This window comes from Mustela nigripes, chromosome 12 (assembly GCF_022355385.1).
Source record: "Mustela nigripes isolate SB6536 chromosome 12, MUSNIG.SB6536, whole genome shotgun sequence".
In the NCBI taxonomy this organism is placed as follows: domain Eukaryota; kingdom Metazoa; phylum Chordata; class Mammalia; order Carnivora; family Mustelidae; genus Mustela; species Mustela nigripes.
This window is the reverse complement of record NC_081568.1, coordinates 66,341,288-66,361,285: the sequence shown is the minus strand read 5'-3', so window position 1 is coordinate 66,361,285 and position 19,998 is coordinate 66,341,288. Positions and strand designations below refer to the sequence as shown.

Below are 19,998 nucleotides of genomic sequence, written 5' to 3'. Positions count from 1 at the left end.
GCCCTATTAAAACTCTATTTTAAATTTGTGCAAAATACTAAAAATCTTTATCCTTGGCTGTTACTAACATACAGAATTCCATGAGTGGTGTATAAGGGTAACAAAGGTTTTTGAAAGCAGACATTTTATTTAAAAAAAATCGACTTTATCCTGTTTCTTTTTTCAAACAGGTGTCACTGGATTTGAAAACTCTTTTCAAGAGCTCTGTCTTGCTAATTTTTGTTATAAAGCATTAATCAATGATTTCCTTAGTTTCTTCTACTAAGAACCCGGAGTTAACCAATGTGAATGTGCATGGTCAGTTTTACTTTTGATTAGGAGTACATTTATCAATCAATCTTTGTAGAAAATGGGATTACCATATACAGCTATTATGAACATTCAGAACAAATGAACTGAACTCAAACGGCACTTTCAAAATAAAATACACAAAGACAAAAACCCCCACGCAACTAGACAGGAAGGAAGGAGGAGTGCTTACTATCTTTTGAACATGCACTCTGGATGTTTGACTAACAATTATGCCACAAAAGAGACATTTCTTAAACCACACAGGGCTCCTAGAGGTTCTCATCACAAGGTAAATAACATGTTTTTCTTTGTTTTCCCTTGTATCTATACAAGATGATCGATATTAACTAAACTTACTATGGCAACTTATTCACAATATGTGTCACCTTAAACTTGTTCAGTGCTATATTCGGATTATATCTCAATAAAATTCTAAGAAAAAAAAACTACACATGGTTCAATTTAGTACTTGCTCTTTTTATCTGCTAACATGGACTAAATACTATATATTAATGTGAAACATTTTTTAAGCTTTAGAAATACGTTAACTTCCTTTGAACTATTTCACCTTCTTGTAACTCTTGTTCACCCTTGATAAAAACTGCACAAGAAATCTTAACTGTCCAATATGCTGTTGAAAAATCACAGTCAACATGTGATCCAGCACATCCTCAGTGCTGTAGGTATGGGGTAAGGAAGTCTGAACAGAAGCAAATCTTGACACGTTTTTCTACCAAAATGAACTTCCCCCAAAGAGTAACTTGAAAGTAATTCAATTTAAAATACAAACTAATCCAACTACGAGGTAGAAAAACACATATAAAATAAGATAAAATTGGAAGGGTAATGGACTCCTGTTAAAATAAGTTAATTTGGGGCACCTGGCTGGCACCTGGGTTAAGCATCTGCCTTTAGCTCAGATCATGATCCTGGGGTCCTGGGATTGAGCCCCTCCTCAGGCTCCCTGCTCAGTGGGGAGTCTGCTTCTCCCTCTGCCTCTCCCTTCTGTTTGTCTTCTCTTGAAAATAAATTTTAAAAATCTTTAAAAATAAGTAAAATTTTTTAAAAAGTTAATTTAGCAATGTGACACTATGAGGGGATAATTTTATGTGTCCACTTGCTTGGTCCTAATGCTCAGATACATGGTTTCCATAAGGGTGTTTTTAGATGACATTTACAATGAACTGATAGACTAAGAGTAAAGCAGATTGCCCACTGTAATGTGGGTGGGCCTCATCCAATCAGCTGAAGGCCTGAACAGAACAAAAACAAACTTCTCCGAGCAAGAGGTAAGAGGGAGGTGGTTCTGCAGTAGACAACCTTTGGATTTGAACTGCAGCATCACCTGTCCTCTGGATCTCCAGATTGCTGACCTGCCCTGCAGATTTTGGACTTCCCATCCTCCACTCCATTATCATATAAATGAACTTCTTCAAATAAATTTTTCTTTATATATACATACACATCATACTGGTTCTGTTTCTCTGGACACCCTATTATGAAAATAATATGTATATGTAAATATACAGAAATCCATATTTCCATTTAACAGCAACAAACAGTAAGGAATTAGAATTTTAAATAGTAACTTTACAACAGCACCAAAACCCAATTAATACTTTAAGTATAAATCTAAAAAAATATCTGCAAGATCTGTATACTGACAACTGAAGAACTAAAGAGAGATAAATGATATTTATGAAATGGAATCCCTGAGAGTTAAGATGTTAATTCTCCCCAAACTGACCTCTATATTCAACAGAAGTTCAAACTAAATTTCAGCAAGACAGTTTGCAGAAACTGACAAAGTAATTCTAAAATTTATATGGAAAGGCAAGAGAACTAGAAAAGCCAAGACAATTTTGAAGAAGAACAAAGTTGAACAAACTTCAAGAAATACTATAAAGCCACAGTACCAAGGGAGTATGTTATTAGATTAAGGACAGATCTTCAGAAAATGTACCAGAAGGAAGTCCAGAAATAGACTTATACATGCAGGGTCCATTAATTTTTTTCCAGCTTTACTGAGATATAACTGACATACGATTTTGTAAGATATATCCTGTGAGGTTTTGACATACGTACATGTTGCAAGATGTTTACCAAAATAAGGTTAATATATCCTTCACCAAAGAGAATTTCCATTTTTGTTATTGTTTTATGGTAAGAACATTTAAGATCTACTCTCAGAAAGTTTCAAGTATGTAATACTAATTATAGTCTGCATCCTATATGTTAGATCCCCACAACTTCTTATAACTGGAAGTCTGACCAACATCTCATCATTTCCCTTACCCATCAACCCCTTGTAATCATTTTTTTACACTCTGTTTCTAGGAGTTTGGCTTTTTGAGATTCTACATAGAAGTGAGATTATATAGTATTTGAGTATTTGCCTTTCTCTAACTTATTTCACCTAGTATAATGCCCTCAAGTTTCATCTATGTTGTTGCAAACAATATCTCCTTTTATTTTTATGGCTAGATAATATTCTATTTTGTGTGTGTGTATGTGTGTGTGTAAGATTTTATTCACCTTTCAATGAATGCTTAGGTTGTTTCCATGCCTTAGCCATTTTGAGTAACGCTGCTCAAGGGGGTGCCAACATCTACAACAAATAGAAATTTCATTTCCTCTTAATAAATACCAAGGAAGTAGGACTGTACGACCATATGGTAGTCCTGTTTTTTTATGAGAAACCTCCATACTCTTTTCTACAGTGGCTGAACCAATTTTCATTCCAAACAGTGCACAAGGATTCTCTTTTCTCCACATCCTCACCACGACTTATCATCTTTTTTTTTCTTAAAGATTTTATTTATTTATTTGACAGAGAAAGACACAGCGAGAGAGGGAGCACAAGTAGGGGGAGTGGGAGAGGGAGAAGCAGACTCCCAGCTGAGGAGAGAGCCCCATGCAGGGCTCCATCCCAGGACCCCAGGATCATGACCTGTGTAAAGGCAGACTCTTAAGGACTGAGGCACCCAGGCACCCCCATCTCTTGTCTTTTTGACAATAACTATTCTAATAGGTACGAGGTATTAACTCATTGTGGTTTTGATTTGCATTTCCATGATGATTAGTAATGTTGAGCACCCTTTCATGAACTTGTCTTCTTTGGAGACATGTCCATTCAGGTCCTTTGTCTTTTAAATCAGATTATTTGGTTTGTTGCTATTGAGTTATAGAAGTTCCTTCTCTATTTTGATATTAGCGCCTTAACAGATAATATGATTTGCAACTGTTTTCTTTCATTCTGTAGGTTGTCTTTTCATTTTGTTGATTGTTTCTTGTGCAGTGCAGAAGACTGTAAGTTGATAAAGTCCCATTTGTTTTTGTTCTTGTGCTTTTGGTGTCATATCCAAGAAATTCACTAGGAAGACCCCTATGCTTTGTTCTAGGAATTTCCTGGTTCTAGGTCTTAATTTCCTGGTTCTAGGTCAAAATCTATTTTGAGTTAATTTTATGAGTGATATAAGAGGTCCAATTTCTTTTGCATGTGAATATCCAGTTTTCCCAACACCATTTAAGAGACTATCCTTTTCACATTGAGTATTCTTAGCTCCTTCATCAAACATTAGATGAGTGTACACATGTAAGTTTATTTCTGGGCTCTTGATTCTATTCCACAAGTCTATATATCTTTTAATGCCATTACCATACCATTTTGATTACTATAGGTTTAAAATATAGTTTGGAATTGAGAAGTGTGATGCTTTGTTCTTTCTCAAAACTGTTTGGCTATTCAGGGTCTTTATGGTTCATGATAATTTTTCCTATTTCTGTAAAAAATGCCCTTGGAATTTTGATAGGGATTACACTGAATTGATATGGAAGGAACATAAGTGTCCATCAGTAGACAAATGGGTAAGGAAGGGGTGTGTGTGTATGAGAGAGAGAGAGAGAGAGAGAGAGAGTGAGTGTGTGTGTGTGTGTGTGTGTGTGTGTGTTGGAATATTACACAGCCATAAAAAAGAATGAGACTGTGACATTTGAGACAACATGGATGGACCTAGGCAAGATTATGCTGAGTGAAATGTCACAGTGAGAAAGATAAAACTTATGATTCCATAAGTGGAATTAGAAAACAAACAAACAAACAAACAAGTGAATAGACAAACAAAAAGCAGAATCAGACCTATAAATACAGGGAACAAGCTGATGATTACCAAAAGGGAGGAGAGTAGGAAGGTGGGCAAAGTGGGTAAAGGGGAGAAGGAGATACAGGCTTCCAGGTATGGAAAGAATAAACAACTGAAATAAAAGGAGGCACAGCCTAAGGAATACAGTCAATGATATTGTAATAGCGATGTAATGGGATGGATGGTAGCTATACTTGTGAACAAGGCCTAATGTATCAACTTGTTAAATCATTAAGTTGTAGATCTGAAACTAATGGTAACACTGTGGGTCAACTACACTAAAAAAAAATTCAAAATCTCTAACTAATAAAACGCTTCAAAAAGTTGTTACCCAAGAAACAGGGGAAAATGAGAAGTTTGAGACAGACATCCTTTATCTCCCATGAAGAAATGATCAATGTACATAATATGAAACATCTGTGTATTTTGCAGTATCTGTGGAAATTGTATAAAATAAAGGTTATTGAGGAAAAAAACCCTCAAAAGGTGAAGATAGCAAAAACATAATAAAGTTATCAATGATAAAGTAAACTAACAATTTTTGCTCAGAGTTCATCTAGTAGGATTAGAAAATATACCAGAATTCTTATAGCACTAAACCACCTACTTCTGTAAACTTACTAAACAATTTATTCAAAGCCACCTTATGTAAAATTCCAAGGAACCATTTTGAGAATACAACAGAGTTCTGAGAGATCCAAATGGATCCAATATCCATGTTGATTATTGTTCTAGTTAATACATTTTAATACCCTGATCTAAACATATACAATGATCTGTTTGCATCTTAACACTGCACAAATTTCCTCTGTTCTGTTGCTATTATTAAGGCAAGTAGAGAAAATGTGTTAACCAACATTAAACCTTCAGACTAGGACTGGGGGCTATATTATCATTATGACTGATCACATGAATAAGTTAAATTTGAAGAGTCAGGACATACTGCCCTAATTCTGCAGCAGAAAATTTCAAAACCAAGTTGAAGTATTTTTAATCATCAAAGACTCACAAAATTGAAATGCCACCAAATGAGTCAAAGAGAAAACCCAAGTCAAAAATTATTTATAACTGTTTGCTAGATTCACATTCAAACTATTTGTGGTTTGTAAGTAGTATTTTACTAAACTGAAAACAATGTTGTGCTTAAGTCTAATAAAATCTCAAAATACAACTGCTAGAGAACTGCTCGTTACAGCTTCTTCAAACATTTCACTGATCTGAAAAGCTATAATTTGAAAGAAATTCTCAGTAAAAGAAAAGAATTATGGAGCTTAATTCTAAGTTACAAGTCCTTCCTTGGTGATGACAGGAATGAATGTTAGTATTACTTCTCATGTTACTTTCACCTATATAGAGAAGGAAGAGGTCTTCAATTATTTCAGAGAAAGGAAAAAGAATATAGGATCTTCCCTGACTTTCATTGTTACAAACCTGCTGCCCATCACAGAGAGCTCAATAATTATCTGCTGAATGACTGATATACAAGTAATATAAAATTTCACCTTGGTCATGGAATAGACAGGTTTATATTAATTTTACATTTTCAGAACTACCTATTTGAATTTGATGGTAACCTGGATTTTTGTTTGAAAGTATACTGAACTTTCAACTTAATGTTCAACACATACAATGCAACACCATTCAAAAACTAGCATTTCCTATTTCACAAATGAGACCGCGTTCACAGACTGTTTGAGGATGGAAGAACTCCCTGTCTGAGGCATCTAGAAAATACAGATCTTAGGGGCGCCTGGGTGGCTCAGTGGGTTAAAGCCTCTGCCTTTGGCTCAGGTCATGATCTTGGCTTCCTGAGATCGAGCCCCACAACGGACTCACTGCTCAGCAGGGAGCCTGCTTCCTCCTCTCTCTCTGCCTGTCTCTCTGCCTACTTGTGATCCCTGTCTGTCAAATAAATAAATAAAATCTTTAAAAAAAAAAATACAGATCTTAAGTGAATGTGACTGCTGGCCAGCACCCTCTTGGAGAACCTGCTGCACGTGGCCCAAGTAAATTCTGTAAAACCCAGGCCTCAAAAACACCTGATAAGATGAGCACAACAGTAAAGAGCTCTGGGCTCCCAGCAGGCCACAGTCATCTGTAGAACCTATGTGTCTGTTGGGCCAGGGATTATGACAAAGATGAAGGTGAGAGGTACCTGCTAAAGTTACTTGGCACTGCTATTCTTATTCTGTGCAGAGGGCATGATTCTCTAACCTGCTAGTAGCTTTTAGCACCTAAGAACCTTTACTAAAAACTAATGAAGACTGAAACTATGCATCTTTTATTTTCTAAATTTTGACTCTTTTTTTTTCTTTTAAAGAAACCTTGAATGTTACCATATAATCTTTATCCTAGATTTCATACTTGGACATAATTATATTTGTTTACAAATTGGCAGTTACTTCATATAATAAAAAACAGCTGCACTTTTCTAGTGTTATCTTTTTAATCTCTAAAATGTATTGATAAAGCCAATGTTAAGGTAACTTGGCAGTAAAATTAAATTTCTCCAAAGGCAAAAAGCACATAGCACTATGAAGAGTATGTATTTCACATACTTCCAAAGAGACAGAAACATACCCTATAAATTGAGAATAGAATATTATTCAATATTAACAAAATATAAATAAATTTTATGATTGAGTTAAGAATCAAGAAAAACTATTCAATATTACCTCAAAATAGTTTGTTATATTAACAAGATAATGAGGCAAGTTCAAAAGAAGATCTCCGAATTGAAATTACATATAGAGCAACCAAAACCTTCAGGTAAAATATTTCCTTATTAATTCCCTTAATAATCAACCTCCAGTTCATGGATAATTCAGATGGATCACCAGACATCACTATTTCCATGGTATCCTTCCATTTCTCCACTCTAAGCGCTTCTTTGGCACCCTGACCTGTGGCTATTTCTAGCTGTAGTCCTCTCTTCCCTGTGTAGCCATTTTAGGAGAAGTAAAAAATCAAGTCCTCAGTAATTGGACTAGAGGAGATCCAAACCTGGCACTCTTGGGCCCACCCCACTAAAAGACAAAACAGTTTTTTGTTACAAATGGCAAAAAACCCACACCTATAAAGTGCGTCTCTCACAGTTTGTTTTAAACCATAACTTCCACTCTTTCTTTCTCCTTGGAAAATTTTGTCAAACAAGTATTCCCGGGGTGCTTGGCTAGCTTGGTTGGTGAAACGGGCAACTCTGGATCTCAGGGTTGTGGGTTTGCGTGTCACGTAGTATGTAGAGAAAACTTTAAAAAAAAAAAAATTCCGTGTTCCAGAGAGATTCCTAGTCTGGAATTTGGAATTTACTGTCATCATGCTATAGTGTCATTTAATATATTGCTCTCTCTTCTGTATATTCTCTGAAATGCTTCTTGGAACTACAGGCATGATATAATTCCGATTCAGTCCCTCGAGAAATAATGTCACATGCTTTTACTGAGTAAAGAGCTTACAAAGTTGAAAGATTTTGATTCTCTTTCCTTTTCTTGCTACGTAGAACAGTTATCAAATTAAAAAAAAAAAAAACAACAAAAAAAAACCCGTCAGGCACCTGGGTGGCTCCCTAGTTAAGCGTCTGCCTTCGGCTCAAGTCATGATCCCAGAGTCGTGGGATGGAGCCCCACATCGGGCTCTGTGCTTAGCTGGAAGCCTGCTTCTCCCTTTCCCACTCCCCCTGCTTGTATTCTTTCTCTCTCTCTCTCTCTAATAAATAAACAAAATCTTAAAAAAACAAAACAAAACTCATCAGTTTCTTGATTACAGTGATTTTAGGTAAGGAAATTTTCATTCAGAAAAACTTGATTCCACATGGGTTTCTTCTTATTTATCAATCTTCATTCATAGCATTCTTCAAAGGTAAAAAACAAAATTTTGTGCTGTCTGTGAACTTACGAATTTTATCATACATTAGGTCTTCATTTAAACTAGTTATTATTGGTAGTAGTATTGCTGTTTGAACTATCCAAACTTAAGTCAGCATTAGCTCCTTCAAATGGGCTCCTGGGTCCTTCTGACCTGAACTAGTAGCCTCTGTTACACATCCTTTATTTTCCAATGTGAAAAATGTCTAGGCTCTTAAAGTAAGTTTCCTGCCCAGATTTGGAACCAATTATTTCTCCAAGGTCCTTTGGTATTCCTCTGAATGAAAATACATCACGTGGGCACTAGGGGGGCTCACTGCTACTGGGCTGGTTATTTGTTATATGCAATTTTTGCATATAGAACCAAGCAACACATACTTTGGGTATAAAATGATAAAGTCACACCAATACTTTCAATTTAAATCATGACTACAGGGTAATATATTCTTGCCAGATTTGGACCTCTATCAACTTTATCATATGGTGAAAATACCATTTTGTTATGAAACCAAAACAAATCTCATTAGGACTGTCCAAGTTCCATGAAGCAGATAAAGGGATGACAGAAGGGGCTTATAGTCATTGAAAAAAATCTCCAAAAGGCTTTCACTGCAGATGATGATACAACTTGCTTGTATTCAGTAAAGAATCAGCCAGGTTTCCAAAGTCACCAATTGACAAGTGAAAAATGAACTCCTTCTAACAAAGTTTCAAAGTATGTGCTCAAATTCTCTGAGCTAGATGTATTTATGAATACATACAGAAATTGGTAATTTTGAAAGATGAAGTGGCTTTTTAGTTACAATGCAGGAAAATCTATGATTCTCCTAAGTTTCACATGGAGAAAAATCTGTAGGGTTTATGCTGCCAGTGGCTTCATGCCCCACTACTCCCACTGAGGCTTACAACCTTGATTGGAAAGCTTGAGGATAAGGAGAAATACTTCGATAATTTGCTAGTCCACCACATCCACTTCTTTCACTACCATTCCACAGCAGTAGCAGAAATAAATGAAGCATGGGGCATGGTACATAAGAAGCCAAAAAGAATCTCTGTGTTGTCTGAGTAACTCTTTGGACATATCAACATCTTATACCCCAATATAGCTCATCTAGACTCATGTATACATAGAAGTTGAGCCAAGAGTCATGCATGCTTAGCACAGTCATATTGCTACCAGTATCCCCCAGGGCCATATGATCTGGATCTAGCAGTATATAAGAAATATGAAGACAATGAAGACAAATGAAAGGCTCAATTTGGTTCCCTCTCTAAATACCTGGTGTAGACAAGGCAGAAATTGTGTATGTCTAATGTCAAATATGGATCTGTAAAACAGGTGAGGCAGATGTTACAAGCAGATTCTCCTCTCGGTTGATTGCTATGACAACTGTATAGGAGCTGGTAAAGTCCATTTTCTTTCCTTTCTCCAAGAATATCCGCATTCCATTTAAATGATGAGTTTTGATTTGGAAAATGCAATTTTTTTTCTTCTTGTTCACAGGCGTCCCAAGGCCATTCTTCTGGTCTCCTGGGTGCTTTCCCTGGGAAGGTAAAATCTCACAAAGCAGATCTTGTGGATTCTAATGAAAGAGGCCTCAGAGACCTGAAGAAGAGAGCTAGAGTTGATAGTATGGATTCAAAGTCCCAAGTTTAACTTACACAAGCTGTCAGATCATGGGAAAAGAATTCTAAGTTTCCCTAAAAGGGGAGGAATGAGGTTACACCTGTATAACCAACCAAATACAGGATGCAAGCTCCTGATATAAGAGCTAAAACCAGGAAGGAGGTAAGAGACAGCCCAACAGAGAAGAAACCGGGTCAGAATCTCCATTCTTGCTACCAAATACAATGAACATCCTAAGTAATTTCAAGCATATATGTTCGTGTATGGGCCAAAATTAAATTTTACATTCTAATATGCTAGTTTGAAAGTGCTTAGTAGCAAGTTTCTCACCTATATAGACCTATGCTGTTTCTAAGATAAACATAATTAAAAAATTTAAACCTCAGTTTACTGAGTAACAGTAATCTAGTGACAAGGATGTGAAAAGACTGAATTTACCTCCACGTACAAATCCATTAGTAGCTATTGCTGAAGTAGACAATCCCGTGATAGTTGTCACAACAGTGGCCATTATAATTACAACAACTGACAGACCTTTAGGGCAAAAGAAAAGAGACTGAGAATATTTATATTTATTTCAACCTGCCTTATCTAGAATTGGTTAGTATACAATGTTTACATTATATTTAACAATTACCTCATTTCTATCCCATTGTAGAAAAATCTACTCAAAAATTTTTAAAAATTAACATTAAGACAACACTCTGACACAACCAAGAAAATAGTTTAGAATAATGCCAATTGTTTGAATTTTATGAGGTTCACAGCCTAGACGAGCACATGGTTACTTTGCTTTTTCATTCTCAAATGAATCAAGTAGTATGTAACTTTGCTTACCTATTCCAGCTTGACCCACAATCCATGACAATCTAATGAAGAGCATAACACCCCAAATGTTTAACATACAACGTACCTAGTAAGAAAAGAGGACAAGTTTCAGATGAAGGCAAATGATCAAAAATAATACATCAGTAAATGCAAAACTAGCCAAAAGGAGGACAACATCCATTTAAAACTATAGAAAGTCATTTAAAATTTCTTATCCTTCTCTTAATACTTTTTAAAAAGAACTTACTGAGAGAGCTAAAATGTAGATAATTTAAGTGTAATATAACATCACAAAGACCTGAAATAACAAAAGGTACTAAACAAGGTTTAAGAAATATTTTACCACTTCAATCCTAAAGAAATAGTTCCTATTCCTATTTATCCATGCAACTAAGTTTAACTTTTGCTTATTTTTTAATAACATCCTTCTTTCATTTCTTCAGAAGATTTAAGTATTGTAAAGTACATCAAAACAAAATGCTAATTGTTCATACACCTTTTTTTTTAGAGTATTTATTTAAGTAATCTCTATACCCAGGGTGGGACTCAGACCCTGAAAGAGTTGTGTACTCCTTTGACTGAACCAGCCAGGCACTCCTCACACATCTTTTAAAACTCTGAACTATTTGAGAGAGTTTCCAATTTATTTTTACTTTTCCGTATTATGCTTATATACAGAACACAGTCATCTAAAATACTAAAATCTAAGAAAAGGCAAACAATATTACCTGAAGCTTCTTCACATTTATTCTACTGATTAAGCAATGAAATTACTACTGGAACTGGGATTTTCCCTTTGCTTCTCTCCTAAATGTCAACATGACTCAAATTAAGTTCTCCCAATATCCCAATGGGAGGTCAGTTAGTCTACCACTCTCCTCCAATCAGTTCCTTAGTGCCTATTCCAACACAGAAAAACAGAAGTACATCTGGAACTTAATCACCTGAACCTATCTAATGAAGTAACCTCAACACTTAAGAAAACGATTCTCTTTCCCTGTTCCATGTTAATTTTCATACATTTCTATTCAAAAAATAACAAGGAATATTTAGCTTTACTGCCTGCTCAGCTTTCTTAATTCTGATGCTTCCATCAATTTAATAGTTTCATACTGAATTTCTGAAAAATGACAATATGTGAGATTTATAAGAGGTAATAAAATAAAATTTGAAGGAAATCAAGTATAACATGACTCTGTTAATACATATATTCTGTTTCCTTTACTGAATTTAATATCCACAAGAAAAGGAGGTACATATAATTAATTTGGTTTTCCATAACATTCACATAAAAAGAGAACGAAGAGCTCTCTTAAGAAATGATGAGAACATCAGAAAGATTTTATACTAAACAGAAATGCTCTAAAATTCAATCTATAGGTACATACTAATACACCCTTGATCCAGCCAAACTTCACAACTCCTTTACTTTCCGCAGTGTACGTGACCACAGCATCTCTGGTTGGAGTACTTTCTTCCCCATTGGCAAAGCCATCCTCAAAAGGTTCCTGGTTAGAAAAGGAAATGTGAATTATGCCTAATCATCTGAAGTTTAAAATCACCTGATGAAGACAAATATCACTAAACACATTTACCATATTTACGAGAACACCAGACTTTCAAGAATCAAGGATGTCTGTACACTTCACTTAAAAAATAAATAAATAAATAAGTGAAAGAAAACCCTAATTACTGGTGTTGAAAAAATGTAAATCTTATCATGACAGCAAACCCATTTTAATAATTTCAAATTTTAATAACACTGTGGTGGTATCTAGAGAACAAATAAGTAAGTACAGGTTTAACTAGAAGTCAGTTCCAATCTGTCTCTTCAGCCACAACTTTAGAGTATCTAAAGTGGCATCCTTCCCACAAATGTAATTTCAACATTAACAATTTAAAACTCCATCACCAATGAACAGTTCTCCCTCTGTAGTCCATTACAGCAGGATTCCCATGGATCCCAAGATTCATTCCTAACTCCTGCCTTTACTCATTTTGTATCTGCATTCAGTCAGTCACTCAGTACTCTTCATTTTTCTCCTCATAATTTTTCTTAGATTCAGACATAAACTGGTGTTAACGCTTCATGTCTCATTGTATTTTTAGTTTTTCGCTCTCTCCATTCTCCTTCCCCTCTCACTCCCCCTGGTTCTCTCATACTCAATACACTCAAGAACCAGTAACACAGTGTTAAACAGATCACGAGAGGTGAAGGGAGGTACTGGGGCAGAGAAAATGTTTTAGATTAGAATTATGTCCCTGATACTATCACCATAGTTTTTCCTTACCCGTATGTCAAGAGCAGGGAACAAAATACAGCTGTGTTTCCAACATCATTCTTTAAATAGAAAAGCCAACTAAATCAATTATTATTTAAGCCTGAAAATTACCATGGAGATTTCCTACCATACTTTTAAAAACCATTTCCCGTGATGCATACCCTCTAGTGAATTCCCAATATAAATTTTTTAAAAAGATTTTATTTATTTGATAGAGAGGGACACAGTGAGAGAGGGAACAGAAGCAGGGGGAGTGGGAGAGGGAGAAGCAGGCTTCCTGCCAAGCAAGGAACCCAATATGGGGCTCGATCCCAGGACCCTGGGATCACGACTCAAGCCAAAGGCTGATCTTTAACAACTGAGCCACCCAGGTGCCCCAATATAAATTTTTTTAAAATTAGAACGGAGGTATATCAAGTTCTGTGTTACTGGAGAGAAAAATCTGTATCATAATCCAAACTTCCCCTTTTCCCTTGACCAGTATCTGTAAGCCAAGTAAACACATTTAATTATATTTAAAGTACTAATGCTATATGTAACAATATGTATCAGCTTAGATTCCATATTTATACAGCTAAATGACTGCTAATTCTTAGATTTTTACGGCATAGAAGAAACGCTGCAAGTTAGATGCAATAATTTCTTTTAGTGTATTTTTTGAAAACTAATTCATCTAGGCTTTTTAATGACCAGAAAAAAATCAAATTTCCAGCTAATCCTCATGTTTGCATTGAAAGACACAGCAGTAACTTCAACTATGTGAAACACTTGGAAAACAAGTCATTCTAGGATCATAAAGAACTTAAAGATGAATGCTAATGTTAACCACTCCTGAGAATTGACAGGTCTTTAAAAACACAAAATCACAAATAGGCAGAGAGGCGGGGGTGGGGGGAGGGGAGCAGGCTCTCTGCCTGACAAGGGGGCTCGAACCCAGGACCCTGGGACCATGACCTGAGTGGAAAGCAGAGGCTTTAACCCACTGAGCCACCCAGGTGCAGGAATTATAAACCTTTTGCTGTGGGTGCTTATCAGAATTTCACCACAAAGTTGAAGATCTAGAGATAATTATATGTTTCCACTATACTACAAACAACTGTATTCAAAAAATGAAGATTTTCCAGCATATGAAAACAGTATTTTAAAATAAACACGAGTCCACATAAAATGAAAGTTTACCTTCCTCTCCATATTCCAATAGCTCTATGTAAAAAACTATTTGTTATTAACCTCTAAAGTACAATTTAAAAATTATAATCAAGTACTTATTACTTGCATTTCAATCAACAGATTTATATATAACAAAATTGGGTTAAATTGTATTAACTTCCTGCAAGAACAGGAAACCAAAGCATAATACACATACTGTGTTCCTTTAAATACATTAATTCAGGATAAATAGGGAAATGGTGTGGTATTCTGTCTACATACAAAAAAAATTTTTTTTAATTTTATAATCCAGAAAATTTCACATTTACAATTATGAACTAAAATTATGCTCACACAAAGCTGCATAAATAACATCTTCAATCTACCTAACAAGTTTCAAAAAATAATCAGTTTGTGTTTTTACCTGTTTTTCACATAATGAATAAAAAGGTCAGAAATAACATGAGTGAATTTTATTGGTAATGCCATATTAAATGAGATGGACCAAATGAGTCAAATTGATTTGGATTTATTTGGGAGGAAAAAATTTTTCCAAAAATAGCACGGTGATTCTGAGTCTACCAAGCAGGGACTAAGGATGGGGTATGAACAGAATGGGGAAGTGAGGAAGAGACTGAGAAAACAATGGAAGACCCAGAGAGCTAGGCCCACAGTAACTGGAGGCATTTTGAATCAAATAAAGAGATACACTAATAAATTACGGCAGCCTTATTTTAGTTAGACATGCTGAATTTGAAAAGTCATGAGACAACTGAAGAGTTCTATCAGACTATTAAAAAATTCATGATTGGAACTTAGAAGAGGGGCCAGGGATAAAGAGCAAGTGGGTGAAGCTATGAAACAGAATGAAAAGAGAAACTTACAGAGAGAAAGCATGAAGAGTTGAACATTTTTCTGAGGATATAGAAAATACAAGAATAAGGAGGTGCCTGGGTGGCTCATTTGGTTAATCACCTGCCTTCTGCTCAGATCATGATCTCAGGGTCCTGGGATAGAGTCCCGCATCAAGCTCCCTGCTCAGCGGGGAGCCTGCTCATGCTCTCTCCCACATTAGTCTCTCTTATCTCTGTGTCTTAAATACATTTTAAAAAAAAATCTTTACAAAAAGAAAAGGAACTCTGGTCTCCACAGCCATTATTTCTTTGCAGAGAGTAAAGAAAAAGTTTTTGCAGTATGAGTAATCTCTTCTCTCCTCTGTATATTCAAATTTCCACCTCAACTGCATCATTCTTTCTCCTTTAACCATGGTTAACTTTTCACTGCACAATGACTCCCCCACACAAAAACACCATTACCATCAACAAATGCCCCACCAAATTTGCTCAACTGTTCTAGGACGTTAATGACTGCAAACCTGGTTTCACCCCACCACAACACCAAAATAGTTTTAAGACATCCCAAGACTTCTCTGCTGCCAAATTTAATGTACATCTTTCAGTCTCTGTCCCGCTGGACTTATGAAATGGCATATGATACTGTTCACTACTCTCTGTTTCTTGAATCATCTTGAAATGCCATACTTTCTCAGAGCCTCTTCTACCTAGCAGTTAAACAGGAACAGTTGGTCCCAGAGCCATCTCCTTTGCTCATCCTGTATTTTCTTTCTACAATCAATCTTATCATCTGTAACTTATAGCCTTAAATACTATCTATATGTTAAGTAATAAGCGATGGCGCCTGTTCATTTAGATCAGAACCACCCTCTTGAGTGTGAGTCCTGAGTGTGAATTCTAATGTTGCCACTTGGATATTTTTTTTTCTTATTCTAATTCTTACCAAATGAGAAAAAGAAATTGTCAATGTGTTATACACAGCAACTTTTCTCTAAATGAGAAGAATGAAATGATTTTTCTTTCTTGGATCAGTTGTGGTGAACACTTAACTATCAAAAAAAGAATATGATGAGAAAAACAATAAGGGCTTAATAATTAAAATCCTTTATAACATAAAAGTATGTTAGATTCCTCAATGGAGGTCTTAAAAACTGTTATGAAGTTTGTTCAGTTTCCATATTCAACAACTAAACTTGTCTTTCAATTCTCCCATTTAACTTATCTTTTACATATCAAATGTAATATTTCAATTCTGACCAAAGAGAAGACACCACCTGTAATACATTGACTGAGTTTCCTCATTTTTCAGTAAAAAAGAAAGAAAAAGAAAAATCTCATGAAATCAAGCTCTTGTTTCTTCCCCAGCAGAAGAATTCTCTTCAGATTTTTAGAGACAACATATGATGAAACCAGATTTTTCAGAACACTGGACAAAAATCAAGCTTTAGGAAAAAAATACTTAACCAAATTTTTTTTTAAACTGCCACTGAAAACTTTAATACTGCTTTAAACTAGCTCTGTAAGCTGGAATGCAAAGTTGTCATCTGCGTACAGCCTTCTCAGTCCCCAAATATGCACATCAACGCGCTTCTCGATGTTAAATGCTTTAGTTCACATTTCATTAAAATGTCAGTGATTTCTCTTTCTTTGGACATCCCAGTCACTAAATCCAAAGAGTTTTCATTTCTGGAACAAAAGGTAGCAAGGAGATCTTTACAACTATACAGACAAGGATGTTAATAGTCACAGAAGAGGACTGTGCAGTGAGTTCTGAACATTTTTTTTTGCATAGTAAGTTGAAAAAGTGTTTATTGTTGGGCAGAGAAACATCAAGACTGTAGTACAATCTCTGAATACAGTTAAGTACTAATAAAACACATTTCTAGCAGTGTTTTTTTTTTTAAACTATCTATTCATTTCAATAGGAATTTAATTTTTATAGTTAAACTGGTAAACACCTGGTAAAAGTGTCTTTGCTCAACAATTTCAGGTCACAATGGGCAAAAGATAATGTTTGCTATTTTATTTTGTTTTATTCATATTTTATTTTAAATATTTTATTTATTTATGTGACAGAGAGAGAGAGAGAGATCACAAGTAGGCAGAGAAGCAGGCAGAGAGAGGAGGAAGCAGGCTTTCCGCCAAGCAGAAAGCCTGTGGGGCTCGATCCCAGGACCCTAAGATCATGACCTGAGCCAGAGGCAGAGGCTTAACCCACTGAGTCACCCAGGTGCCCCTGTTTTATTCATATTTTAAAGAACTAAGCAAAGCTGCAACAAATGTCTCTTTAGGCCTAAGGCTGCCACAATACTATTTCCAGTTAGACTTAAGGATGCTCAAATATGAACATGCTACAAAAAAGAAGTGTTCCAATCCCTTAATTGTATTTAATATATTAAAAAGTCCAAAGTACCATATAACATTCTTCTGTGATTTGAAGACTCTACATTTACAAAAAGCCACTTCTGGGTATAAATCATAATCACATCCTTCTACTCATTCATACAACATATATTCATTCATCAGTTTTATCAATCACCCTAATAGGTACCTTCCAGCCCTCCTAGACTTGTTATTTTTATACTAAAGGCTAGAGATGAAAGGCAAGTCGTCTACCTTAAATGTGGTGCATTTTCCACTATATCAAAGTAGTCGCTAGTAAATTAAATGCTTAACTCGTTCAAAAAAAGCTAGGGTCCTTTTTCAATAATACCTTATCTCAAGTCACTGCCTTTCTGTGACAGTAACTCTCCCAAACTATAAAATGGAGATAATAGTCCCTGCTCACCAGTACCATCCTCTTGCAGTCTTGGGGCTCTCTAAATAATGGTCAGTTTCTGGTAATGCAGCCTCAAGAAGCAGTTGACATTTCTCCCTTGATGCTATAAAGCCAGCTGATGCAACTAGACTTGTAATCTAGAAATCTAAATTTAAATGCGAGTGCCACGTTAGAAATGTGACATTATGGAGTGCCTGGGTGGCTCAGTGGGTTAAGCCTCTGCCTCCAGCTCAGGTCATGATCTCAGGGTCCTGGATGGAGCCCCGCATCAGGCTCTATGCTTGGCGGGGAGCCTGCTTCTCCCCCTCTCTCTCTCTGCCTGCCTTTCTGCCTACTTGTGATCTCTCTCTGTCAAATAAATAAAATCTTAAAAAAAAAATGTGACATTATGACTCACCTATTTCAAAAAAATTAGAAAACTTAATCTTAGGTGTCCTGCTTTTTCAATGCATGACCACTTTTCAACAAGAACAAGATTACACACTCAGTTGACCCTAGCAGAGCCAGGACAGCAGTTTCCCTAGGACTCCACAAGTTCTCCAGGCAATGATGTTCCCGTGGCACCTGCTGAGAAGCTCTAACCTATCCCAGCACCCGAAGACTAAAGCCCGTGCCAGTGAGCATCATCACTTAACTGCTCTTGCAACTAGAGATCCTCTTCCTTTTGTCTGCCTACTGCCTCCCTGAAATATATACTGCATTAAATCTTGATCATGTTGTATGGACCCATTGTGAGTCTATGTTTCTGTGTGAAGATCTGTTTATTTACAGGAACAAAATTTGCTTTTGGCATCACCTTTGCAACTAGAAAGTGGTTGTGACACTAATACGTTAATTTACACAGTTAATGTGAAGATCACATAAGGTATTCTTTTACAAAAAACAAACAAACAAAAAACCCAAGACTGATTATTCACTGAAGATAAGGTTGCAAAAAAAAAACTAGATTATGACATAGTTTTAAGTTTTTCAGTAAGACAAGTCTATATGTATTAACTAATCATTTTCTTGCTGCCACAAAATAGGAGTCAAAAATTCATTTACCCTGCCAAATGCTACCTTGCTTTCTAGCATTTTAACCTATGAAATAAAAATTTGGATCTCAATCACAACTGACATTCTTATGCAGTAAATCAACCTTACCAAATAATCCAAAGTGACAGGAAAAGACTAACATGAACAGGAAAAGAATGTGGAGGCAAGGGTGGGGTGTTGATACACAGCTATAAAGTTTTAATGCATTTAACAATTACTTATTCAGAAGAAGGTGCTAGGTTCAGTGTAGTAGCTACAGTAAAGAATACAGAAATTTAAAAATATGCAAAAACATTTACCCTTATTTTATTGTGCAATTCCCAGTTTTGCTGGCAGATGACACCATTTAAATGTTAAAAAATTCTGCTAATTACAACCATTAAAATGTCACAACTCCAACATTAAGGGAGATCTCACATAAATAAGACTAAAACAGTAATTCCTTCCAAAAATTTTAAATTCTATCCTGTATTAATGCTTGCACTGAAAGAAAAACAAGATAGAAAAACTTCCTTAGCAGTGTCCTAAGCTGCCTTAGTACACTTAGTTCCCTCTATTTCCCTATGTTTCTGAGCAATCCCCTTACTATTTCCTCTAAGCACATGACATTTGGAAAATATAACAGATATAATGGTTTCTTCCCAATTACTTTCAAAGAGTTCAGTTCTGGATGAGAAATGGTTTGTGGGTTAAGAAATAGTCTGATTTTTTCTTTCATATTGGGGGGTGAGGGGAACCCTGGCACTGAATCTGACCCAATCAAACCAAGTCTACAATCATATACACCAGAATTTTCCTACTAACCGAGCCAGATACAATGAAACAGTTTTTCCTGCTTTCAATAAATAGAAGTTTCTTATAAAATGTAAGTTGTATAAAATCTAGGTCTGTTTACTCATTACCTTTGGGATAAACTAAGAATTCTTAATATATGAGACCATCATAGTCTAACTGACTTATTTATTTATTAGATTTTTATTTGTTTACTTGAGAGAGAGAGAGAGAGAAGGAGATGGCATGCATTCACAAGCAGAGGAGGCTGGAGAGGGAGGAGCAGGTTCCCTGCTGAGCAGGGGAGCCTGATCTGGCTAGATCCCAGGACTCTGGGATCATGACCTGAACTAAAGGCAGATGCTTAACAAACTGAG

The 19,998-nt window shown here is 35.8% G+C and overlaps 1 protein-coding gene across 3 annotated transcripts in view; it reads right to left on the bottom strand.

Annotated features, from left to right (window-relative positions):
- Nucleotides 1-19,998, bottom strand: part of SLC12A2 (solute carrier family 12 member 2) — a 103,937-nt gene that overhangs the window by 65,284 nt on the left and 18,655 nt on the right. For all 3 annotated transcript variants that reach the window (XM_059417486.1, XM_059417488.1, XM_059417489.1), the window contains exons 2-4: nt 12,140-12,259; nt 10,761-10,836; nt 10,362-10,457 (exon numbers count right to left, since the gene is read on the bottom strand). In XM_059417486.1, the coding sequence (XP_059273469.1) occupies nt 10,362-10,457; nt 10,761-10,836; nt 12,140-12,259 (292 nt within the window). The remainder of the gene's footprint in view (nt 1-10,361; nt 10,458-10,760; nt 10,837-12,139; nt 12,260-19,998) is intronic.